The 24,978-nt window shown below is 48.7% G+C and overlaps 1 protein-coding gene across 1 annotated transcript in view; it reads right to left on the bottom strand.

Annotated features, from left to right (window-relative positions):
• The window catches only part of cps1 (carbamoyl-phosphate synthase 1, mitochondrial), a 345,020-nt gene extending 321,070 nt beyond the window's left edge, over positions 1–23,950 (bottom strand). Inside the window, exon 1 of the mRNA XM_067988237.1 lies at positions 23,471–23,950. Coding sequence (XP_067844338.1) covers positions 23,471–23,596 — 126 coding nt within the window. The 5' untranslated portion in view covers positions 23,597–23,950. The remainder of the gene's footprint in view (positions 1–23,470) is intronic.
• Positions 23,951–24,978: the final 1,028 nt, after the last annotated feature.

Here is a 24,978-nt window from a genome sequence, read left to right as displayed (position 1 = left end):
ATTTAGTACATCGGCCATGCCCTGCCTCCACAAGATTACCTTTTTGAACCCTAATCGGCCCCACTCTTGACTTTGAGATTCATAGAATCATACAGCACGGAAGGAGATCATTCTGCCCATCGTGCCTGTGCCAGCTCTTTGAAAGAGCTATCCATTTAGTCCCACTCCCCGCTCTTTCCCCATGGCCCTGCACATTTTTCCCCTTCAAGTATTTATCTAATTCCCTTTTGAAAGGTATTATTGAACCTGCTTCCACCACCCTTTCAAGCAGTGCATTCCAGATCATAACTCGCTGCGTTAAAAAAAAAATTCTCTCATCTCCCCTCCCCTCCGGCTCTTTTGCCAAATCACCTTCAATCTGTATCCTCGGGATACTGACCCTTCTGCCAGTGGATACAGTTTCTCCTTATTTACTCCATCAAAACCAGTCATGATTTTGAACACCTCTATTAAATCTCCCCATAACCTTCTCCGCTCCAAAGGAGAACAATCCCAGCTTCTCCAGCCTCTCCACATAACTGAAGTCCCTCATCCCTGGTACCATTCTAGTAAATCTGCTCTGCACCCTCTCCAAGGCCATGACATCCTTCCTAAAGTCTGATGCCTAGAATTGAACACAATATTCCAGCTGAGGCCTAACCAGTGATTTATAAAGGTTTATCGTAACTTCCTTGTTTTGTACTCAATGCCTCTATTTATAAAGCCCAGCATCCCGTATGCCTTTTTTTAAAAAAAAGGCTTCTCGACCTGTCCTGCCACCTGCTAAGATTTGTGTACGTGCACCCCCAGGTCTCTCTGTTCCTGCACCCCCTTTAAAATTGTGCTATTTAGTTTATTTTGCCTCTCCTCATTCTTCCTTCCAAAATACATCACTTCACACTTCTCGGTGTTAAATTTCATCTGCCATGTGTCTGCCCATTTCACCAGTCTGACTATGTCCTCCTGAAGTCTGTTACTATCCTCCACATTGTTTACTACATTTCCGAGTTTCGTGTCATCTGCAAACTTTGAAATTATACCCTGTTTACCCAAGTCAAAGTCAATTATGTCAAAAAGAGCAGTGGTCCTAATACCGACCACTGGGGAAACCACTGTATACTTCCCTCCAGTTTGAAACAAACCGTTCACCATTACTCTCTGCTTTCCACACGGCCACTGTCCCATTAATCCCATGGGCTGCAATTTTGCTGACAAATCATTTACCTAAATGGAAAACAAAGGGAGGTCCCAGCATTACCTCCAGTCTGAGTTGAGGTCAAAGATCAGCCATGATCTGATTGAATGGTGCAGCAGGCTCAAGGAGCTGTCTGGCCTACTCCTGCTCCTATTTGTTATCTTTGATGAGGTTGTGAAAAGTGATATATAAATGCAAGTTCTTTCTTTTCTATCTATATTAGGAGGGGTACCCAATAGCTTGGTCAAAGAGGTAGATTTAAAAAGGAGGGGGAGAAGTTTAGGAAGGGAATTCTCGGAGTGTGGGGCCTAGATCACTGAACAACAACTGAAATTTATACAACACCTTTAACGCAGTAAGACGTCCCAAGGTGCTTCACAGGAGCGATTATCAAACAAAATTTGACACCGATCCACTTAAGGAGATATTAGGACAGGTGAGGTCAAAGGGAAAGGTTTTAAGGAGCGTCTTAAAGGAGGAGAGAGAGGTAGAGAGGCGGAGAGGTTTAGGGAGGGAATTCCAGAGCTTAGGGCCTAGGCAGCTGAAGGCAGTGCAACTAAGAGGACGGGGGTTGTAGGGCTGGAGGAGGTTAGAGTGGTAGATAGCGAGGAGCAAGGCCATGGAGGGATTTAAATAGAGGGATGAGAACTTTAAATGTGAAATGTCATGGGACCAGAAGCCAGTCGAAATCAACAAGGAGAGGGGTGATGGGTAAACTGGACTTGGTGCACAATAGGATACAGATAGCAGGGTTTTGGATGAGCTGAAGTTTACGGAGGGTGGAGATTGGGAATCAGACCAGAAGAACATTGGAATAGTCTAGTCTGGAGGTGACAAAGGCACCGATGAGGGTTTCAGTAGCAGATGGGCTGTGGTAGAGACGGAGGTGGGAAACATGCAGTCTTTGCGAAGGAGAGGATTGAAAACGGAGTTTGGGGTTGAACAGGATGTCAAGGCAGCAGGCACCGAGACCTGGAGAATGTGCGTCTGAGCAAGTTGGAGGGGGGGGGGCTGGGGGAGAAAAAAAAGAAAAGGGATGGTCTCTACCTTGGTGGCGATATGAATGAGCTCTTTACACTTACTGAGGGGAGCGAGCGAGCGGAGGGGACAGTGGAGACATGGAGTACACAGTTCTCTTTGCTGTTCAGGATGATCTTCGAGTAGTGGGCGGAGGGAACGTCCAGTCGAGCCAGAGCTGGTGTTGAAAGGCGAAACAGGTTGACCACATTTTCCACCACTAAACCGCCCCCAGTCAGGAGGAAGAGCGGCAAGAAAAGGGGAAGGCCGCCTGCCACGTTCCCGTCCCAACCTCAACTGCCCCAGCAAGGAAGGCGATTGGCGTTTCCTCCCCGGTCACTGCCTGTAACTGCTGGCAGGGTCCAATCAGCCCCATTTCCCAACCTACCATCATTGGTCACGGCGAACCCAGGGGACAGCCTGGCGGAGGACTCACAGCGACCCTGGGGGTGGGATGGGGAAGAGATGGCCAGTTGGAGGACTTGCACTGACTCCGGGTTGGGGGGGGGGGGTTGCAGGGGATGGCCTGGCGGAGGGGTCACAGTAACCATGGGGCAGCAATCAGAAGGAATTGTGACAAATTTTCCCCATCCCTGGACTCAGATACTAACTTCAATTGTGAAACACGCTGGCCGAGATCAGCTAACTCAGCACAAACCAACAATCAAATCCGGCACCTTTGTCCCGATGCGGCAGTGTATTGAAGAACCTAAGAAATAGGAGCAGGAGTAGGCCATACGGCTCCGCCATTCAATCAGATCATGGCTGATCTGCGACCTCAACTCCACTTTCCTGCCCAATCCCCATATCCCTTGATTCCCCCAGAGTCCAGAAATCTGTCTCTCAGCCTTGAATATTCTCAATGACTCAGCATCCACAGCCCTCTGGGATTGAGAATTCCTAAGATTCACAACCCTCTGAGTGAAGAAATTCCTCCTCATCTCAGTCTTCAATGGCCGACCCCTTATCCTAAGACTATACTCCCTAGTTCTAGACTCTCCAGCCAGGGGAAACATCTCTCAGCATCTACCCAGTCAAGCCCCCTCAGATCACCTCTCATTCTTCTAAACTCCAGAGAGTATAGGCCCATTCTACTCAACCTCTCCTCATAGGACAACCCTCTCATCCCAGGAATTAATCTAGTGAACCCTTCGTTGGACACAGACCAACTTATTCCATTCCAAGTATTTTTCCAGTGACAGATGCCAGACACGTCACAAAAACACACAAATTAATGTCTCGTGGCGCCACTGAAGGAATAATTAACAACGTTGTGTCTGTTTACCTGCTGCATTGACCAGGTTCATTACATGCACCAGCGTCATCACCAAAAAGGGCAGGATGATCTCAGGGAATTTCTCCTGGCTCAACTTGAGAACGTAGCTTTTTTTGGACTGCGATCGTTCCCAAAGCACCATGACGCAGACAGATGGGCAGGCAAGTGAACTGCCACCACCTCATCAGGATGCATTTGCCAATGAGCAGCACACCAACAGGACAGCATTGCTCCATGCTGCCCAGGTACTACACAAAAGCACAAATGCCAACCCACCTGCTCATGGAAAGCTATAGCAATGCAAATCAGAAAGACCCAATGGTAAATCCGCATCACTACAACAGGCAGCCACAGCAGCAAAAACTAATACCACTTACAGAAAGCTGTTGACAAGCCAGCACGCAAGGCTCATTCCCAGTCACTATCTTTGCATCATATACTGTGGGAAAAAAAGGCAGACTTGCATTTATATAGCACCTTTCACAAACTCAGAACGTCCCAAAGTGCTTCACAGCCAATTAACTACTTTTGAAGTGTAGTCACTGTTTTAATGTAGGAAAAGCAGCAGCCAATTTGCACAAAGCAAGGTCCCACAAACAACAATGAGACAATGACCATATAATTTATTTTAGTGATGTTGGTTGAGGGATAAATATTGGCCCAGGACACCAGGAAGAACTCTCCTGCTCCGAGATCTATTCCATCCACCCGAGAGGGCAGGCACTTGGTTTAATATCTCATCTGAAAGACAGCACCTCGAACGGTGCAGCACTCCCTCAGTACTGCCCCTCCGACTATGCAGCATTCCCTCAGTACTGCCCCTCCGACTATGCAGCACTCCCTCAGTACCGCACTGAGGTGTCAGCCTGGATTTTGTGCTCAAGTCGCTGAAATCTCAAGTCTCTGAACCACAAATATGCTACAGAACATCAAAAGGGGCAAAGAGAGAGTATGAGAATAGACTGGCGACCAACATAAAAGGGAATCCAAAAGTCTTCTCCAGGCATGTAAACAGTAAACGGGTAGTAAGAGGAGGGGTGGGGCCGATTAGGGACCATAAAGGAGATCTACTCATGGAGGCAGAGGGTGTGGCCGAGGTACTAAATGAGTACTTTAAATCTGTCTTTACCAAAGAAAAAGATGCTGCCAAAGTCTCAGTAAAAGGAAGATATAATTGTGATACTGGATGGGCTAAAAATTGATAAAGAGGTACTTGAAAGGCCGGTTGTACTTAAAGTAGATAAGACACCAGTCAGTGATTGCTGAGGGAAGTAAGGGTGGAAATTGTGCAGGTACTGGCCATAATCTTCCAAACATCCGTAGATATGGGGATGGTGCCAGAGGACTGGAGAATTGCAAATGTTACACCCTTGTTCAAAAAAGGGTGTAAGGATAAACCCAGCAACAACAGGCCAGTCAGTTTAACCTCGGTGGTGGGGAAACTTTTAGAAACAATAATCCGGGACAGAATTAACAGTCACTTGGACAAGTGTGGATTGATTAGGGAAAGCCAGCCTGAATTTGTTAAAGGCAAATCGTGTTTAACTAACCTGAGTGTGTTTTTTTGATGAGGTAACAGAGAGGGTAGATGAGGGCAATGCAGTTGATGTGATGTATATGGACTTTCAATAGGCATTTGATAAAGCGTAGCATAATAGGCTTATCATCAAGATTGCGGCCCATGGAATAAAGGCGGCAGTAGCAACATGGATACAGAATTAGCTATGTAACAGGAAACAGAGAGCAGTGGTGGACGGTTGTTTTTCGGACTGGAGGGAGGTGTACAGTGGTGTTCCCCAGGGGTCAGTGCTGGGACCACTGCTTTTCTTCATATAGATTAATGACTTGGACTTGGGTGTACAGGGCACAATTTTAAAGTTTGCAGATGACATAAAACTTGGAAGGGTAGTAAACAGTGAGGAGGATAGTGATAGACTTCAAGAGGATATAGACAGACTGGTGGAATGGGCGGACACGTGGCAGATGAAATTTAATGCAGAAAAATGCGAAGTGATACATTTTGGTAGGAAGAATGAGGAGAGGCAATATAAACTAGAGGGCACAACTCTAAAGGGGGTACAGGAACAGAGAGATCTGGGGGTATATGTGCACAAATCGTTGAAGGTGGCAGGGCAGGTTAAGAAAGTGGTTAAAAATGCATAGGGGATCCTGGGCTTTATAAATAGGGGGACCAAATTTGCACCCCAATACTCCAACATTTTCATGCACAAGTTCGAGCAGGACTTCTTCACTGCACAAGACCTCCAACCAACACTATACACCAGATACATCGACGACATTTTCTTTCTATGGACCCACGGCGAAGAATCACTGAAGAGACTACACGATAACATCAACAAGTTCCATCCCATCATCAAGCTCACCATGGACTACTCCTCAGAATCGGTTTCTTTCTTGGACACACGAATCTCCATCAAAGACGGGCACCTCAGCACCTCACTCTACCGCAAGCCCACGGACAACCTCACGATGCTCCACTTTTCCAGCTTCCACCCTAACCACGTCAAAGAGGCCATCCCCTATGGACAGGCCCTGCGAATACACAGGGTCTGCTCAGACGAGGAGGAACACGATGGACACCTACAGACGCTGAAAGACGCCCTAGTAAGAACAGGATATGACACTCGACTCGTCGATCGACAGTTCCGACGGGCCACAGCGAAAAATCGCATAGACCTCCTCAGAAGACTAACACAGGACGCAACCAACAGAGTACCCTTCGTCGTCCAGTACTTCCCCGGAGCGGAGAAACTACGCCATGTTCTCCGCAGCCTTCAACATGTCATCAATGACGACGAACACCTCGCTATGGCCATCCCCACACCTCCACTACTCACCTTCAAACAGCCACCCAACCTCAAACAGACCATCGTTCGCAGCAAATTACCTAGCTTTCAAGAGAACAGCGTCCACGACACCACGCAACCCTGCCACGGTAACCTCTGGAAGACATGCCAGATCATCGACACAGATACCACCATCACACGAGAGGACACCACCCACCAGGTGCATGGTTCATATTCCTGTGACTCGGCCAACGTTGTCTACCTCATACTTTGCAGGAAAGGATGCCCCAGAGCATGGTACATTGGCGAGACCATGCAGACACTGCGACAACGGATGAACGGACACCGCGCAACAATCGCCAGACAGGAGGGTTCCCTCTCAGTCGGGGAACACTTCAGCAGTCATGGACATTCAGCCACCGACCTTTGGGTAAGCGTTCTCCAAGGCGGCCTTCGAGACACGCGACAACGCAAAATCGTCGAGCAGAAATTGATAGCCAAGTTCCGCACCCATGAGGACGGCCTCAACCGGGATCTTGGGTTCATGTCACGCTGCACGTAATGCCACAAGCAAACAAAAGCTATCTGTTTTTAATACAACGGGACATTTGCTGGCTTTCTCTGCCTTCCGGATGTTTCTGCCTCTCTCTCTCTCTCTCTCTTTTTGTTCTGTTTGCTTTTTTTGTTGTTGACTGTATATTCGGGGGCTCTGTCGGTAACACCTCTCTGTCTGAACACTGTGATTGCCTTGGCAACGGGCAGTTGCAAAGACTATCTGTAATCACCATGTATTGTTCTGTGATTTATAAATGTGGAGGCTTCGAGGAGTTCCTGACATTTACCTGAGGAAGGAGGAAGCCTCCGAAAGCTTGTAAATTTCAAATAAAATCGTTGGACTATAACTTGGTGTTGTAAAATTGTTTACAATTTATAAATAGAGGCATAGAGTACAAAAGTATGGAAGTCATGATGAACCTTTATAAAACACTGGTTCGGCCACAACTGGAGTATTGTGTCCAGTTCTGAGCACTGCACTGCAGGAAAGATGTGAAGGCCTTAGAGAGGGTGCAGAAAAGATTGAATGATTCCAGGGATGACGGACTTTAGTTACTTGGATAGACTGGAGAAGCTGGGGTTGTTCTCCTTGGAACAGAGACAGTTGAGAGGAGATTTGATAGAGGTGTTCAAAATCATGAAGTGTCCAGACAGAGTAGATAGAGAGAAACTGTTCCCATTGGTGGAAAGGTCAAGAACCAGAGGACATAGATTTCGGGTGATTGGCAAAAGAACCAAAAGGTGACATGAGGAAAAACCTTTTTTTAAAAAAAGTGAGTGGTTATGATCTGGAATGCACTGCCCGAGGGGGTGGTGGAGGCAGATTCAATCCTGGCCTTCAAAAGGGAACTGGATAAGTACTTGAAAGAGCGGGGCATGGGACTAGCTGGATTGCTCTTGAATAGAGCCAGCGCAGACTCGATGGGCCGAATGGCCTCCTTTCATACTGTAACCTTTCTATGAATCTATGAATAAAGCATTCAGGTAGGACTGTAGGGCCCTTTTGCCCTGTTAGAGCACTGCTGAAGCACAGGTGTCCCACAGTCAACAGCACTCAAAGATCAAACAACCAACCGCAACAAGTTTCCATGGACCTTGCCGGCTCAGTGCATCACTCTACTTCGGTCGTGACTGGAGAGCACGGATGCGTGGGATCTTTGCCTCAGCATCAGTTTCTCCCCCACTGTCCTGTTGCACAAGCGCAGAAGAGCAGCTCTCCATTCTCTGAATTGGTCAGAGGCACCGGACAAGAAAAAGACAACACCAGATGAGGAGAACCAACAGAGGTCAGTCCTTCCCAGGACTATAGGGGCAAGCACCCTCTGTATTGTGGTGAAGTCCAGGACTGTAGGGACAAGCACCCTCTGTATTGTGGTCCATCCCAGGACTGTAGGGGTAAGCACCCTCTGTATTGTGGTCCATCCCAGGACTGTAGGGGTAAGCACTCTCTGTACTGTGGTCCATCCCAGGACTGTAGGGGTAAGCACTCTCTGTACTGTGGTCCATCCCAGGACTGTAGGGGTAAGCACCCTCTGTATTGTGGTCCATCCCAGGACTGTAGGGGTAAGCACTCTCTGTACTGTGGTCCATCCCAGGACTGTAGCGGTAAGCACCCTCTGTATTGTGGTCCATCCCAGGACTAGTGGGACAAGCACCCTCTGTATTGTGGTCCATCCCAGGACTAGTGTGACAAGCACCTACTGTACTGTGGTCCATCCCAGGACTATAGGGGCAAGCACCTTCTGTATTGTGGTCCATCTCAGGACTAGTGGGACAAGCACCCTCTGTATTGTGGTCCATCCCAGGACTAGTGGGACAAGCACCCTCTGTATTGTGGTCCATCCCAGGACTATAGGGTCAAGCACCTTCTGTATTGTGGTCCATCTCAGGACTAGTGGGACAAGCACCTACTGTACTGTGGTCCATCTCAGGACTAGTGGGACAAGCACCTACTGTACTGTGGTCCATCTCAGGACTAGTGGGACAAGCACCCTCTGTATTATGGTGAAGTCCAGGACTATAGGGACAAGCACCCTCTGTATTGTGGTCCATCCCAGGACTGGTGGGACAAGCACCCTCTGTATTGTGGTCCATCTCAGGACTATAGGGGCAAGCACCCTCTGTATTGTGGTGAAGTCCAGGACTGTAGGGACAAGCACCTTCTGTATTGTGGTCCATCCCAGGACTGTAGGGGTAAGCACCCTCTGTACTGTGGTCCATCCCAGGACTAGTGGGACAAGCACCCTCTGTATTGTGGTCCATCCCAGGACTAGTGGGACAAGCACCTTCTGTATTGTGGTCCATCTCAGGACTGGTGGGACAAGCACCTTCTGTATTGTGGTCCATCTCAGGACTATAGGGACAAGCACCCTCTGTATTGTGGTGAAGTCCAGGACTGTAGGGACAAGCACCCTCTGTACTGTGGTCCATCCCAGGACTAGTGGGACAAGCACCCTCTGTATTGTGGTCCATCCCAGGACTATAGGGACAAGCACCCTCTGTATTGTGGTCCATCTCAGGACTGGTGGGACAAGCACCCTCTGTATTGTGGTCCATCTCAGGACTATAGGGACAAGCACCCTCTGTATTGTGGTCCATCCCAGGACTATAGGGACAAGCACCCTCTGTATTGTGGTCCATCTCAGGACTGGTGGGACAAGCACCCTCTGTATTGTGGTCCATCTCAGGACTATAGGGACAAGCACCCTCTGTATTGTGGTCCATCTCAGGACTATAGGGACAAGCACCCTCTGTATTGTGGTCCATCCCAGGACTAGTGGGACAAGCACCCTCTGTATTGTGGTCCATCCCAGGACTAGTGGGACAAGCACCTTCTGTATTGTGGTCCATCCCAGGACTATAGGGACAAGCACCCTCTGTATTGTGGTCCATCCCAGGACTAGTGGGACAAGCACCTTCTGTATTGTGGTCCATCTCAGGACTGGTGGGACAAGCACCCTCTGTATTGTGGTCCATCTCAGGACTAGTGGGACAAGCACCTTCTGTATTGTGGTGAAGTCCAGGACTATAGAGACAAGCACCTTCTGTACTGTGGTCCATCCCAGGACTATAGGGACAAGCACCCTCTGTATTGTGGTGAAGTCCAGGAATATAGGGACAAGCACCCTCTGTATTGTGGTGAAGTCCAGGAATATAGGGACAAGCACCCTCTGTATTGTGGTCCATCCCAGGACTATAGGGACAAGCACCCTCTGTATTGTGGTCCATCCCAGGACTATAGGGACAAGCACCCTCTGTATTGTGGTCCATCCCAGGACTAAAAGGGACAAGCACCCTCTGTATTGTGGCCAACAACCGCAATTAAAATGAAACAAAAGGACAGCAGGTTACTGAGTGGGGCTGTGCAGACGGGCCCTTACTGGTTGAACCCTGCTCTTTATTTAGTTAATCCTCCTATTCACATTCAAACTCCTCCAAAATTACTGACCCGCAGAGTTCCCCCAATCACATCACTGCTCTGCAACTAAATCTCTACGCTTGCAAATTTCAAATAAAAGATTGCTGCTCTGCTCTGATAATAGTTGTCCTATGGCTTTGACAGTGACTGCATTATCTTTAACTCCTGTCTAGCAGATATACAGTGACTGTACTTTAAATGATCTGTCACTTGTTATTTACACGGGCAAAGCATTTAGTAGATATAGTATAATCTCTGAAACTTAAAAATATTCAACATTTAGTTGTACAACTTGAGGATCCCGATACCTCAGTTGGCAAACACAGTGTATAACTAAGCCAACAGGCCCACAAGACTCTGGCTCCAGTCCTGGTCCACACAAGTGTGATCACAGCCCGGGTTAAATTGGTGGGGCTACAATTTGCCTGGGTGTTTTCAGCCTTGAGTGGGGGAGGAGCAGAAGTCAGTCCGGGTTCCCATTCACTCATTATCCAGTGACTCCCCCTGGAAAGCAGAGACCAGGTACTTTTGCAATTTGCCCTGACCAACTACTAAATGGTTGCAATAGTATTTCTATCTGCCTAGTTAGATCAAACACTGAAGCCAGTATCAGGACCCATAGGAGAAGGCCCTGACGGGAACAGACTGAATGCTTTATTATCAGCAAGGTCTGTCTGTAGAGGTCCCACCTCTGTGTACAATTGCTTTTGCTCCACGGGGATTATCTCAAGGGGACTGAAATACAGAGGAGCATTCTGGGAGAAGTCGGCTCAGTCACCTCCACTGAACAGTGGGTAGCAGACGAACTGGTGTCGAGGAGCAGTTACAAAAGGGTCCAGAGGGGCAATTTTTTCACTCAAAGGGTGGTGAGTGTCTGGAACGAGCTGCCAGAGTCAGTAGTAGAGGCGGGTATAATTTTGTCTTTTAAAAAGCATTTGGACAGTTACATGGGTAAGATGGGTATAGAGGGATATGGGCCAAGTGCAGGCAACTGGGCGACATGGACATGTTGGGCCGAAGGGCCTGTTTCCATGTTGTAAACTTCTATGATTCTAAGTTATGTTCCAGGTGTACAGAGCTGTGGTTAGACCACATCTGGAGACTGGGTTCAGTTCAGGGCACCGGACCTCAGGATTTATTGGCCTCGGAGGGGGTGCAGCGCAGATTCACTGGAATGAAAGGGTTAAATTATGAGGACAGGTTGCACAGACTAGGCTTGTATTCCCTCGAGTATAGAAGATTAAGGAGTGATTTAAAGTGTTTAAGGCATGTAGATGGAGTTAAGATACAGATCAGCCATGATCTAATTGTAAGGAATCTTACAACACCAGGTTATAGTCCAACAGTTTTATTTGAAAACCACAAGCTTTCGGAGGCTTTCTCCTTGTGTTTCTCACCTGACGAAGGAGAAAAGCTCTGAAACCTTGTGATTTTCAAATAAAACTGTTCGACTATAACCTGGTGTTGTAAGATTCCTTACATTTGTCCACCCCAGTCCATCACCAGCATCTCCACATCGTGATCTAATTGAATAGCGGAACAGGCTCAAGGGGCTGAATGGCCTCCTCCTGTTCCCATGGCTCAACCCCTCAATTTTAAAATTCTTCTCCTCGTGTTCAATTCCCTCCATGGCCTCGCATGGAATGTACAGTACAGAAACAGGCCATTCGGCCCAACTGGTCCATGCCGGTGTTTATGCTCCACACGAGCCTCCTCCCTCCCTTTTTCTTCTCACCCTATCAGCATACCCTTCTATTCCTTTCTCCCTCGTGTTTATCTAGCTTCCCCTTAAATGTATCTATGATATTTGCCTCAATCACTCCTTGTGGTAGCAAGTTCCACATTCTCACCACTCTCTGGGTAAAGTTTCTCCTGAATTCCCTATTGGATTTATTACTGACTATCTTATATTTAAGGCCCCTAGTGCTGGTCTCCCCCACAAGTGGAAACATTTTCTCCACATCTACCCTATCAAACCCTTTCATTATCTAAAGACCTCTATCAGGTCACCCCTCAGCCTTCTCTTTTCTAGAGAAAAGACCCCCAGCCTGTTCAATCTCTCCTGATAGGTGTAACCTCCGTTCTGGTATCATCCTTGTGAATCTTTTTTGTACATTCTCCAATGCCTCGATATCCTTTCTATAATATGGAGCCCAGAACTGTGCACAATATTCCAAGTGTGGTCTAACCAAGGTTCTACACAAGTTTAACATAACTTCTCTGCTTTTCAATTCTATCCCTCCTGAAATGAACCCCAGTGCTCGGTTTATAGAATCAGAGAAATTTACAGCACAGAAGGAGGCCATTCGGCCCATCGTGTCTGTGCTCACTCAAAGAGCTATCCAGTCTAATCCCACTTTCCAGCTCTTGTTCCGTAGCCTTGTAGGTTACAGAACTCCAAGTGCACATCCAATGGCCTTATTAACCTGGGTCACCTCCCAGTGATTTGTGTATCCCAGCGATCACTCTGCTCCTCTACCCCAGTTAGACTCTTATTATCCATGCAATATGTGGCCTCCTTATTCTTCCTACCAAAATGTACCACCTCACACTTATCCATATTGGAATTAATTTGCCAATTACACACCCATTCTGCAAGTTTATTAATGTTTCATCTATTTTGTCACAGTCTCCCTCAGTATTAACTGTTCACCCCCAATTTGGTGCGGTCCGCAAATTTTGAAATTGTTCTGGTAGAGAGGCCGTTCCTTTGTATCTAACCCGTGCTGTACCTGCCCTGGGAGTGTTTGATGGGACAGTGTAGAGGGAGCTTTACTCTGTATCTAACCCGTGCTGTACCTGCCCTGGGAGTCTTTGATGGGACAGTGCAGAGGGAGCTTTACTCTGTATCTAACCCGTGCTGTACCTGCCCTGGGAGTGTTTGATAGGACAGTGTAGAGGGAGCTTTACTCTGTATCTAACCCGTGCTGTACCTGCCCTGGGAGTGTTTGATGGGACAGTGTGGAGGGAGCTTTACTCTGTATCTAACCCGTGCTGTACCTGCCCTGGGAGTGTTTGATAGGACAGTGGAGAGGGAGCTTTACTCTGTATCTAACCCGTGCTGTACCTGCCCTGGGAGTGTTTGATGGGACAGTGGAGAGGGAGCTTTACTCTGTATCTAACCCGTGCTGTACCTGCCCTGGGAGTGTTTGATGGGACAATGTAGAGGGAGCTTTACTCTGTATCTAACCCGTGCTGTACCTGCCCTGGGAGTGTTTGATGGGACAGTGTAGAGGGAGCTTTACTCTGTATCTAACCCGTGCTGTACCTGCCCTGGGAGTGTTTGATGGGACAGTGTAGAGGGAGCTTTACTCTGTATCTAACCCGTGCTGTACCTGCCCTGGGAGTGTTTGATAGGACAGTGGAGAGGGAGCTTTACTCTGTATCTAACCCATGCTGAGTGCCAGTATTCTAGATGTGATCAGACCATGGTCTTGTGCACTGGCCCATCAATCACCTCCAGCTCATTCCCACTAAACTCCTGGGGGTTGAATTTCCACGGTTGTGGGGAGGGGGGTTCTCCCGATCATCTTTTCTCTGTACAGATGTTGACGAACCTGCTGTGTATTTCCAGCATTGGCAGCTGTACCTGTAGCCATCGAGGCAGCACACTGAATTCCCTAAAACTCTCCCCCACTCTCTCCTCCTTTAAGCCCAACTCTTTGACCAAGCTTTTGATCACTGATCTCAATATCTCCTTTGCTTCAGTGTCCATTTCTCACTCATCTCGCTGAGGTTCCTTGGGGCAGTTTTCTACAATAATGATGCTAAATAAATGCAAAGTTGTTTTTGTTGTAATCCAGTTCTGGGAATGGTCAGTTGGTTTGAGCACAGTGCAGCCCAGTTAATCATAACCACGACTGCAATACCACCTTGGACTGAACCGAAGGCCATGCTGAAGTGGTTATGGCGTAATGGAACATTCTAGATTAGGAAAAAGAACTTATGTCCAGCCTCTGACCTCGTGTATCTGAGCTCACTTACTTATAAATCCAGGACACAGACTACTAGCACTAAGTTCATTAAATTGCTTTGGAAAATGCATCTTGGGTCCAAACTGGATGATCTCACACTTCCCCACATTGTACTCCATCTGCCACAGTTTTGCCCTCACTCTGAAGTCATACATGGGCATACTGTCAGTAAGGGTGCTACAAATGTTCACAGCGTCCCTGAATTAGAGCATCGAGTAAGAAGAGGAGAACAGGACAGGGAATGTGATGATCCCTTCCCAGGGTAAAATAGCCTGTCAATACTCACTATCCAGGCTCACACATAGTGCTAGCTGCCCTGTGGTATCTCTCCCATGAAACTACCCCAGCAAGAAGCCAAAAGAAAGGTGGGGTGAAAGAGGGTTAAGAAAATTCCCTTCACCTCATGGAGTATAATTCGTTTTTCCACCTACATCATCTTTAGGAAATAACCTTGTGCTCCTCGGGAGTTACATCGCAATTGACGTTAGACAACATTGTGAGCAAAGCTGTGGCTGACCTGACCCTCTCCATAATCCACACATCATTTAGCTTCCAATTATAACGTGAATTGTACCGGGGCTGTCACTAAACACAGACATTAAAATAATGTTTAATCAAGGTTAAACATCTTAAAATGATCCAGTTGGAAAAGCGTAAACTGATGAACTGTAACTTATGGGAAAGGCCATCATCTACTCCAAATTATGACATTTTCATGCCCAATACATCCATCATTTTTAAGGTTCGATATCCTGATTTCTTTTCTCTTCATAAATTAAATGCAAGCCTCGACTGCAAGTGTTGGTAGGCCATTCAACCACAAGGCCATCACAACATGAGGGGCACAGATAGGATGGATACTAAGGAGCTTTTTCCCTTCGTTGAGGGTTCTATAACAAGGGGACATAGATTCAAGGTAAAAGGCGGGAGGTTTAGAGGGGATTTGAGAAAGAACTTTTTCACCCAGAGGGTGGTTGGAGTCTGGAACTCACTGCCTGAAAGGGTTGTGGAGGCAGGAACCCTCACAACATTCAAGAAGCATTTGGATGAGCACTTGAAATGCCATAGCATACAAGGCTACGGACCAAATGCTGGAATATGGGATTAGATTAGACAGGGCTTGATGGCCGGCGCAGACACGATGGGCCGAAGGGCCTCTATCCGTGCTGTAAAAAAAAACTAAGCCCGAGCCTGTCCTCACCCGACATACAAACACACTATCCAGCAGGAATCACTTCAGCCCTGGTTTACTTTCCCCTCCTTAACCCAGGGGTACTGAGGTACCCAGGACACAGTTACTGCACCAGTCAAGACCAGCAATCAAACCTGGAACCTTCTGGTCTGAGGGGCAGTATTATACCGAGCAGCACCATTAACTATCCCCACCCCAGGCCATGGAACGTAGGAACTGCTAGATGAGAAAAGACTACAATCCATCGAGTTATCCTTCCACTATCCTGCTACTTGCATGATGCAACGATAACAGAGTTGTTGATTAATCGAGGCAATCAATCTCCATCAATTACTTCAGAACAGACCCAGACATGAGGTGAGGAAAACCCCCATTAATGGAGAACTTTGGGAACCAGGGGTCCAAAGTCACCTGTTCCTCCCCAGTCTGTTACACTCACCATATGTCATGTCTCAGGTCATAAGAACATAAGAACATAAGAAATTGGAGCAGGAGTAGGCCAATCGGCCCCTCGAGCCTGCTCCGCCATTCAATAAGATCATGGCTGATCTTATTGAATGGAGGGGGTGCTTTCCATATCATTTCTCTTAACATAACTGGAGAACTTTAAGGCCCTGTTCTACCATTGGGAGACTTATTCAAAAATTGCGAGTATACAGTTTTGTGATTTTCCTTCCATGTCATGACAGCAAACTGCAGGCGAAGCAACGGCCACCTTCCAGCAAGTCATCCAGTGCATGCAAGGCCCTGCTCGTGACACCAGACCCTGGAAATTTCCACTCACTAAGTCTGAGTGCAACTATGCAACGATAAGACTGGAAAAGCATTCCCAGCTTGGGCAACAACAACCGTGATACAAGGAGAGCTGGACTGGTCTGTGAACAGGACTTTTTTTTGTGGTGTGGGAAGATCACATGACTGCCATGTGACTGGAGTGTACCACACAAGGGAATCACTGGTTGTGATTTCCCATCAGCTGGACGATGGATCTACCCTGAGATGTGGAGGACAAACAAAGGATTACTGTTCATACCCATAGAATTTGAGGAATTAATCATTTCTCAATTATCACCGAATTGAAACAAAATAAATGGATACAGCAAAGGCTATGGGCCCCGACAACATCCCGTCTGTAGTACTGAAGACATGTGCTCCAGAACTAGCTGCACCTGTGGCCAAACTGTTCCAGTACAGCTACAACACTGGCATCCACCCGACAATGTGGAAAATTGCCCAGGTATGTCCTGTCCACAAAAAGCAGGACAAATCCAATCCGGCCAATCAGTCTACTCTCGATCATCAGCAAAGTGATGGAAGGTGTTGTCGACAGTGCTATCAAGCGGCACTTACTCACCAATAACCTGCTCACTGATGCTCAGTTTGGGTTCCGCCAGGACCACTCAGCTCCAGACCTCATTACAGCCTTGGTCCAAACATGGACAAAAGAGCTGAATTCCAGAGGTGAGGTGAGAGTGACTGCCCTTGACATCAAGGCAGCATTTGACCGAGTGTGGCACCAAGGAGCCCTAGTAAAATTGAAGTTAATGGGAATCAGGGGGAAAACTCTGCAGTGGCTGGAGTCATACCTAGCACAAATGAAGATGGCAGTAGTTGTTGGAGGCCAATCATCTCAGCCCCAGGACATTGCTGCAGGAGTTCCTCAGGGCAGTGACCTGGCCCAACCATCTTCAGCTGCTTCATCAATGACCTTCCCTCCATCATAAAGTCAGAAATGAGGATGTTCGCTGATGATTGCACAGTGTTCAGTTCCATATGCAACCCCTCAAATAATGAAGCAGTCCGAGCCTGCATGCAGCAAGACCTGGACAACATCCAGGCTTGGGCTGATAAGTGGCAAGTAACATTCGCGCCAGACAAGTGCCAGGCAATGATCATCTCCAACAAGAGAGAGTCTAACCACCTCCGCTTGATATTCAACGGCATTACCATCGCCGAATCCCCCACCATCAACATCCTGGGGGTCACCATTGATCAGAAACTTAACTGGACCAGCCACATAAATACTGTGACTACAAGAGCAGGTCAGAGGCTGGGTATTCTGTGGCGAGTGACTCACCTCCTGACTCCCCAAAGCCTTTCCACCATCTACAAGGCACAAGTCAGGAATGTGATGGAATACTCTCCACTTGCCTGGATGAGTGCAGCTCCAACAATACTCAAGAAGCTCGACATCATCCAGAACAAAGCAGCCCGCTTGATTAGCGCCTCATGCACCACCCTAAACATTCACTCCCTTCACCACCGGCACACAGTGGCTGCAGTGTGTACCATCCGCAGGATGCACTGCAGCAACTCGCCAAGGCTTCTCCGACAGCACCTCCCAATTACCCTTGAGAAGGTGGTGGTGAGCAGTCTTCTTGAACCGCTGCAGTCCGTGTGGTGACGGTTCTCCCACAGTGCTGTTCGGTAGGGAATTCCAGGATTTTGACCCAGCGACAATGAAGGAACAGCGATATATTTCCAAGTCAGGATGGTGTGTGACTTGGAGGGGAACATGCAGGTGGTGTTGTTCCCATGTGCCTGCTGCTCTTGTCCTTCTAGGTGGTAGAGGTCGTGGGTTTGGGAGGTGCTGTCGAAGAAGCCTTGGCGAGTTGATGCAGTGCATCCTGTGGATGGTACACACTGCAGCCACTGTGCGCCGGTGGTGAAGGGAGTGAACGTTTAGGGTGGTGGATGGGGTGCCAATCAAGTGGGCTGCTTTGTCCTGGATGGTGTCGAGCTTCTTGAGTGTTGTTGGAGCTGCACTCACCCAGGCAAATGGAGAGCATTCCATCACACTCCTGACATGTGCCTCGTAGATGGTGGAAAGGCTTTGGGGAGTCAGGAGGTGAGTCACTCGCTGCAGAATACCCAGCCTCTAACCTGCTCTTGTAGTCACAGTATTTATGTGGCTGATCCAGTTAAGTTTCTGATCAATGGTGACCCCCAGGATGTTAATGGTGGGGGATTCGGCGATGGTAATGCCGTTGAATGTCAAGGGGAGGTGGTTAGCCTCTCTCTTGTTGGAGATGGTCATTGCCTGGCACTTGTCTGATGTGAATGTTACTTGCCACTTGTGAGCCCAAGCCTGGATGTTGTCCAGGTCTTGATGCATGCGGGCTTGGACTGCTTCATTATCTGAGGGGTTGCGAGTGGAACTGAATACTGTACAATCAACAGCGAACATCCCCATTTCTGACCTTATGATGGAGGGAAGGTCATTGATGAAGCAGCTGAAGATGGTCGGGCCAAGGACACTGCCCTGAGGAACTCCTGCAGCAATGTCCTGGGGCTGAGATGATTGACTTCCAACAACCACTTCCATCTTCCATTGTGCTACATATGACTCCAGCCACTGGAAAGCTCCCCCAATCCCGATTCCCGTTGACTTCAATTTTACCATGGGTATGGTTTTTAATGAATATTTTGCGTCTGTCTTCACAAAGTAGGGATGATGCAGAGACTGTAGTTAAGGAGGAGGAATGTGACATATTGGATGGGATAAACAGGGCAGGAGAGGAAATATTAAGGAGATTAGTATCTTTGAAAGCAGATAAATCACCAGGCCCGGATGAAATGTATCCCAGGCTGTTAAGAGAAGCAAGGGAGGAAATAGCAGAGGCTCTGACCATCATCTTCCAATCTACTCTGGCTGCAGGCCTGGTGCTGGAGGATTGGAGGACTGCTAACGTTGTACCGTTGTTTAAAAAGGGAGAAAGAGATAGACCGAGTATTTATAGGCCAGTCAGTCTAACATCGGTGGTGGGCAAATTATCAGAATCAATTCTGAGGGACAGCATAAATAGTCATTTAGAAAGGCACGGGTTAATTAAGGACAGTCAGCATGGATTTGTTAAGGGAAGGCCGTGTCTGACTAACTTGATTGAATTTTTTGAGGAGTAACAAGGAGGGTCGATGAGGGTAACGTGTTTGATGTAGTCTACATGGATTTTAGCAAGGCTTTTGACAAGGTCCCACATGGCAGACTGGTCAAAAAAGTCAAAGCCCATGGGATCCAAGGGAAAGTGGATCCAAGTTGGATCCAAAATTGGCTCAGTGGCAGGAAGCAAAGGGTAATGGTCGATGGGTGCTTTTGTCACTGGAAGGCTGTTTCCAGTGGGGTTCCGCAGGACTCAGTACTAGGTCCCTTGCTTTTTGTGGTCTATATTAGTGATTTGGACTTAAACATAGGGGGCATAATTAAGAAGTTTGCAGCTGATACAAAAATTGGCCGTGTGGTTGATAGTGAGGAGGAAAGCTGTAGGAAGATATCAATGGACTGGTCAGGTGGGCAGAAAAGTGGCAAATGGAGTTCACAGCAAACAAGGCAAGGGAGTACACAATAAATGGGAGGATACTGAGAGGTGTAGAGGAAGTGAGGGACCTTGGAGTGCATGTCCACAGATCCCTGAAGGTAGCAGGACAGGTAGATAAGGTGGTTAAGAAGGCATACAGGATACTTTCCTTTATTAGCCGAGGCATAGAATACAAGAGCAGGGAGGTTATGCTTGAACTGTATAAAACACTAGCTAGGCCACAGCTTGAGTATTGTGTACAGTTCTGGTCACCACATTACCGGAAAGATGTGATTGTACTAGAGAGGGTACAGAGGAGATTTACGAGGATGTTGCCAGGACTGGAGAATTTTAGCTATGAGGAAAGTTTGGATAGACTGCGGTTGTTTTCTTTGGAACAAAGGAGGCTGAGGGGTGATTTAATTGAGGTGTATAAAATTATGAGGGGCCGAGATAGAGTGGATAGGAAGGACCTATTTCCCTTAGCAGGGAAGTCAATAACCAGGGGGCATAGATTTAAAATAATTGGTAGAAGGATTCGAGGGGAGCTGAGGAGAAATTTTTTCACCCATGGGATGGTGGAGACCTGGAACTCACTGCCTGAGAGGGCGGTAGAGGCAGAAACCTGAAGTGCCATAACCTACAGGGCTACGGACCAAGTGCTGGAAAGTGGGGTTAGGCTGGATAGCTCTTCTTCGACCGGCAGAGACACGATGGGTCGAATTGCCTCCTTCTGTGCCGTAATTGTTTCTATGTTTCTATCTCCGCTGCACGTCACTGCTAAAACACGCCTGAGATCAGACATTGAAGAGCCTCTATCTAGTGCCATCTTTTTTTTAAAAAACAGGTCACTGACCGAAACACTCGCACTGCTGTCCATGGAATCCTGCCAGCCTTCAAGGTCAAAGAAAAAAGGACAATGGTCCCAATATGCATCCCCTCGGTTTCTGAAAACCAGCTCTTGCTGCAGAGCTTAAATATCATCCCAGCTTTCCTATACTGACAACAGACTTCGAGTGAGCACGCAATGGGAAAAGAGATTAGGAGGTAGTGTCCAATAATCACAATCTCACTTTAAAAAAATGCTTTAAATGTTGGAACCACTCAGCAGGTGAGTCAGCATGTGTGGAGAGAAGAGAGCAGTTCATGTTTGGAGTATAATCTTTCACCTGTTCAGATGAAGGTTCTGCATTCAAAAGATGAATCTATCTGTTCTCTCCGCAGACGCTGACTGACCTGCTGATTATTTCCAGGAAGTATTTTCTTTACTAGTTTCAGATTTACAACAATTTGCAGTTTCTTTGCTTTTTATTTTCACTGAAACTCTCGTAGTAATGTGGCTGGGGAGAGGTTACTAGATTGCACTGAAGACTAAATCGTGCAGTTTACTACACAACCGCCTGGGATTCAGCTGGATTTCCAACTCACCATTCATTTCTCAACAACCAGCTACGTTTTTCATTGCACACTTACCTCACTACTTACTTCACTTGTGTCAGAGTTCACCCTTCCAGCTCACGCTGCTGGTAAATATCTAAAGGCCATCAAGGCCCCAGGCTCATTTCCAGGGCGCTACAGCTGCCTGCAGCAACCCTTAACAGGGAAGGGAGGGGGGGGGGAAGGGAGAGGACCTGGGGGGGGGGGGGGGGGCGGGGGCAAGAAACAGCCATGATTCCTGCGCTTGAGCACTACCTTGTGACTCCTACAAACACTTCTGTCTGGATGTCCAGCAAGGATAGAAACAAACCGAACTAGAATGTCAGAGCCTGCCAAACACAGAAACTCCAAGTAGATTCTTACAGCACAGGAGGAGGCCATTCAGCCCATCGTGCCTGTGCCGGCTCTTCAAAAGAGCTATCCAATTAATCCCACTCCCCCCCGCTCTTTCCCCATAGTCCTGTAAACTTTTCCCCTTCAAGTATTTATCCAATTCCCTTTTGAAAGTTATTATTGAACTTGCTTCCACTGCCCTTTCAGACAGTGCATTCCAGATCATTACAACTCACTGCTTAAAAAAAAAATTCTCCTCATCTCCCCCTCTGGTTCTTCTGCTGACCTTACGGATAATGTATTTAGAATGGGGACTTGGGTAAAGCACCAGGGGGCACAGCACAAGGGGGGGCATGGAACCAGCCTTGGCACAGCACCCAGGGGGGCACAGCACCCAGGGGGGCACAGCACCAGCCTTTTCATGTCACCCAGGGGGGGGGGGGGGAACGGCACCAGCCTTGGCACAAGTCGGGGCAAGGGTGAGGAAAGATGATTGACTATTTCTCCACCAAACAGGAGTGGGGCCACCCAGGGGCAGCTCCAGGGGCGCCAGGCTCAGGGCGCGCGCCGGGGAAATGGAGCCAACCCGTGCACGCGCGCAATCCGCGCCCCCGCCCGCGCCCGCGCCCCCGCCCCGCGCGCGCAATCCGCGCCCCCGCCCCCCGGGTCTCCCGGGACTGTGAGCTGTTCCCGGGCCGGGGCCGAGCCGCGCCGCAGGATGCCCCGTATCCGAAGTTGTAAGTTGTGTACGGGCCGGGCGGGTGTGGGGATATCGGGGGGACCCCCTCCCCTACCCCCCACCACCCCCTCCCTCCCCCTCCCCTCACACCGCCAGCAGCTTTACATTCACCGTCCCCTCAATGATTGGTTCAGCGGTTGCTGCGAGTGCGGGTTTTCCGCCGCTGTTGCCGGGGAATGAGGGGCAACAAGTTGGTGAATGGAAGGGAAGGAGTGAGAGGGTGAGTGAGGTAACTCCCACAACACAATCCCCCCCCCCCCCGGGTCTCCCCCCCCCTCCCGGGTCCCCCCCCGCCCCGGGTCCCCCTCAGGCCTCGGACTGTCCCAGTGACCCGGGTCCCCCCTCAGGCCTCGGACTGTCCCAGTGACCCGGGTCCCCCCCTCAGGCCTCGGACTGTCCCAGTGACCCGGGTCCCCCCCCTCAGGCCTCGGACTGTCCCAGTGACCCGGGTCCCCCCCCTCAGGCCTCGGACTGTCCCAGTGACCCGGGTCCCCCCCCTCAGGCCTCGGACTGTCCCAGTGACCCGGGTCCCCCCCCCCTCAGGCCTCGGACTGTCCCAGTGACCCGGGTCCCCCCCCTCAGGCCTCGGACTGTCCCAGTGACCCGGGTCCCCCCCCTCAGGCCTCGGACTGTCCCAGTGACCCGGGTCCCCCCCCTCAGGCCTCGGACTGTCCCAGTGACCCGGGTCTCCCTCAGGCCTCGGACTGTCCCAGTGACCCGGGTCCCCCCCCCCCCCTCAGGCCTCGGACTGTCCCAGTGACCCGGGTCCCCCCCCCCCCTCAGGCCTCGGACTGTCCCAGTGACCCGGGTCCCCCCCCCTCAGGCCTCGGACTGTCCCAGTGACCCGGGTCTCCCTCAGGCCTCGGACTGTCCCAGTGACCCGGGTCCCCCCCCCCCTCAGGCCTCGGACTGTCCCAGTGACCCGGGTCCCCCCCCCCCTCCCGGGTCCCCCCCCTCTCCCGGGTCCCCCCCCTCCCTCAGGCCTCGGACTGTCCCAGTGACCCGGGTCCCCCCCCCTCAGGCCTCGGACTGTCCCAGTGACCCGGGTCCCCCCCCTCAGGCCTCGGACTGTCCCAGTGACCCGGGTCCCCCCCCCCCTCAGGCCTCGGACTGTCCCAGTGACCCGGCCCCCCCCCCCCTCAGACTTCGATCTGCGGTATTTGTCCCATGGAGTTATCCACTGGCGGTCTCACGGGTCGTTCTTGTCCCACCGCTCCCGGTCTTACAGTCAATGAGTCAGTGAGTGTCTTTACCTTGATGCTGAACGATCTGCCTCCTGCTCTCCCCAAACTCCACACGGGCCGCTGTGAATCACTGCACGCAGCCATGCCATGTCTCAGGGATTTCAACAAGTTGCACGCTCTTAGCATCTTGGTCATTTTCCGATTTGGGATTATAAACCGATTCAGGTTTTGTTTAAATTTACTTTGCAAGTGTGTTTTTTTTTTAATGCCCCCCTCCTCCTCCTCCTCCTTTGCAGAAGTTAGCGAACGGCCAGGTTTGGCTGCCAGTGGCTGAGGTCTGACTCCAGCTTCTTTTGTACTATTGTGTTTGATGACCCGGCGGTGTCACTGACGTTAATGGTTTGCAGGCAGCGACCTCGTGTCTGGTTGCGATATTTCACTTCAGTTCGATCTCGGGGTTCTCTTGTAAAGTGATGAAATCGTATCAGCTGCTTGCAGCACATCAGTCCGTCCGTCCACTCATTTTTGGGACGTGTTCAAACCGTATTTCTCCTAATCAAACAGCGCTTCCAGTCGCAACAGTTTGCCCTGCGTACGTTTGGATGGGAAATACAAACCCCACAGTGAGGATAGTGAACATCCACATCAAAACACAAACTATAGCAAAATCTACAGACTGAAACCCAATAGACCAGATCATAACAAGATCCCTTCAAAGCGTCCAGAATAATACTCATCTCACCTTTTCCCGAATTGTTCCTGCAACTTTACTTGAAGTTCAGTTTTTTTTTTCAAAAGTTCAGCATTTTTTCATTTAATTTGTGCGAATGTTTCTATTTTTATATTTAAAGAAATGGAATGTAAAATTTCTCACGGTAATTATCAGTTAAAAATTCAAGTTCCAAAAGGGTTTGCTTTTTTATTTATTTTTGTGGGTTGAAATCTGATTGCGTAATATTGGGAAAGAATAGGATCACATTAAATCACTTTCTCCATTATCTTCTCAAATGCCTTACTCCATTTATTTTAATGCATTTGTTACTCATATTACACAGTGATTTCAACCCCTTATTCCTCTTTATCAATGATATAGGTGATATATCAGATGTGCTGCCATTAAGTCATTTTATTGATCTGTTAAATATCTTGCAATGATATAGTGCCAATCCCCTGCTGAATCAGTACAAAATGTGCAGCACAATCCTCAGTTTAATAGAAACAGTTAGCTTCACACTGGTTACAGAATAACTTTATAAAAGTCCACTTTTGAAAGTCATGATGTGGAGATGCCGGTGATGGACTGGGGTTGACAATTGTAGACAATTTTACAACACCAAGTTATAGTCCAGCAATTTTATTTTAAATTCACAAGCTTTCGGAGGCTTCCTCCTTCCTCAGGTGAACGATGTGAAAATGTTCACCTGACGAAGGAGGAAGCCTCCGAAAGCTTGTGAATTTAAAATAAAATTGCTGGACTATAACTTGGTGTTGTAAAATTGTCTACACTTTTGAAAGGACATTTTCCTAGTCTGCCCTTTGTAAATGTTAAAAATGGTACCAGTAGTTGTAGTGAGCAA

The sequence above is a fragment of the Heptranchias perlo genome, chromosome 7 (assembly GCF_035084215.1).
Source record: "Heptranchias perlo isolate sHepPer1 chromosome 7, sHepPer1.hap1, whole genome shotgun sequence".
Taxonomy (NCBI): domain Eukaryota; kingdom Metazoa; phylum Chordata; class Chondrichthyes; order Hexanchiformes; family Hexanchidae; genus Heptranchias; species Heptranchias perlo.
Note: the sequence above shows the minus strand (reverse complement) of the source record. Positions and strands in the feature narration are given on the sequence as shown.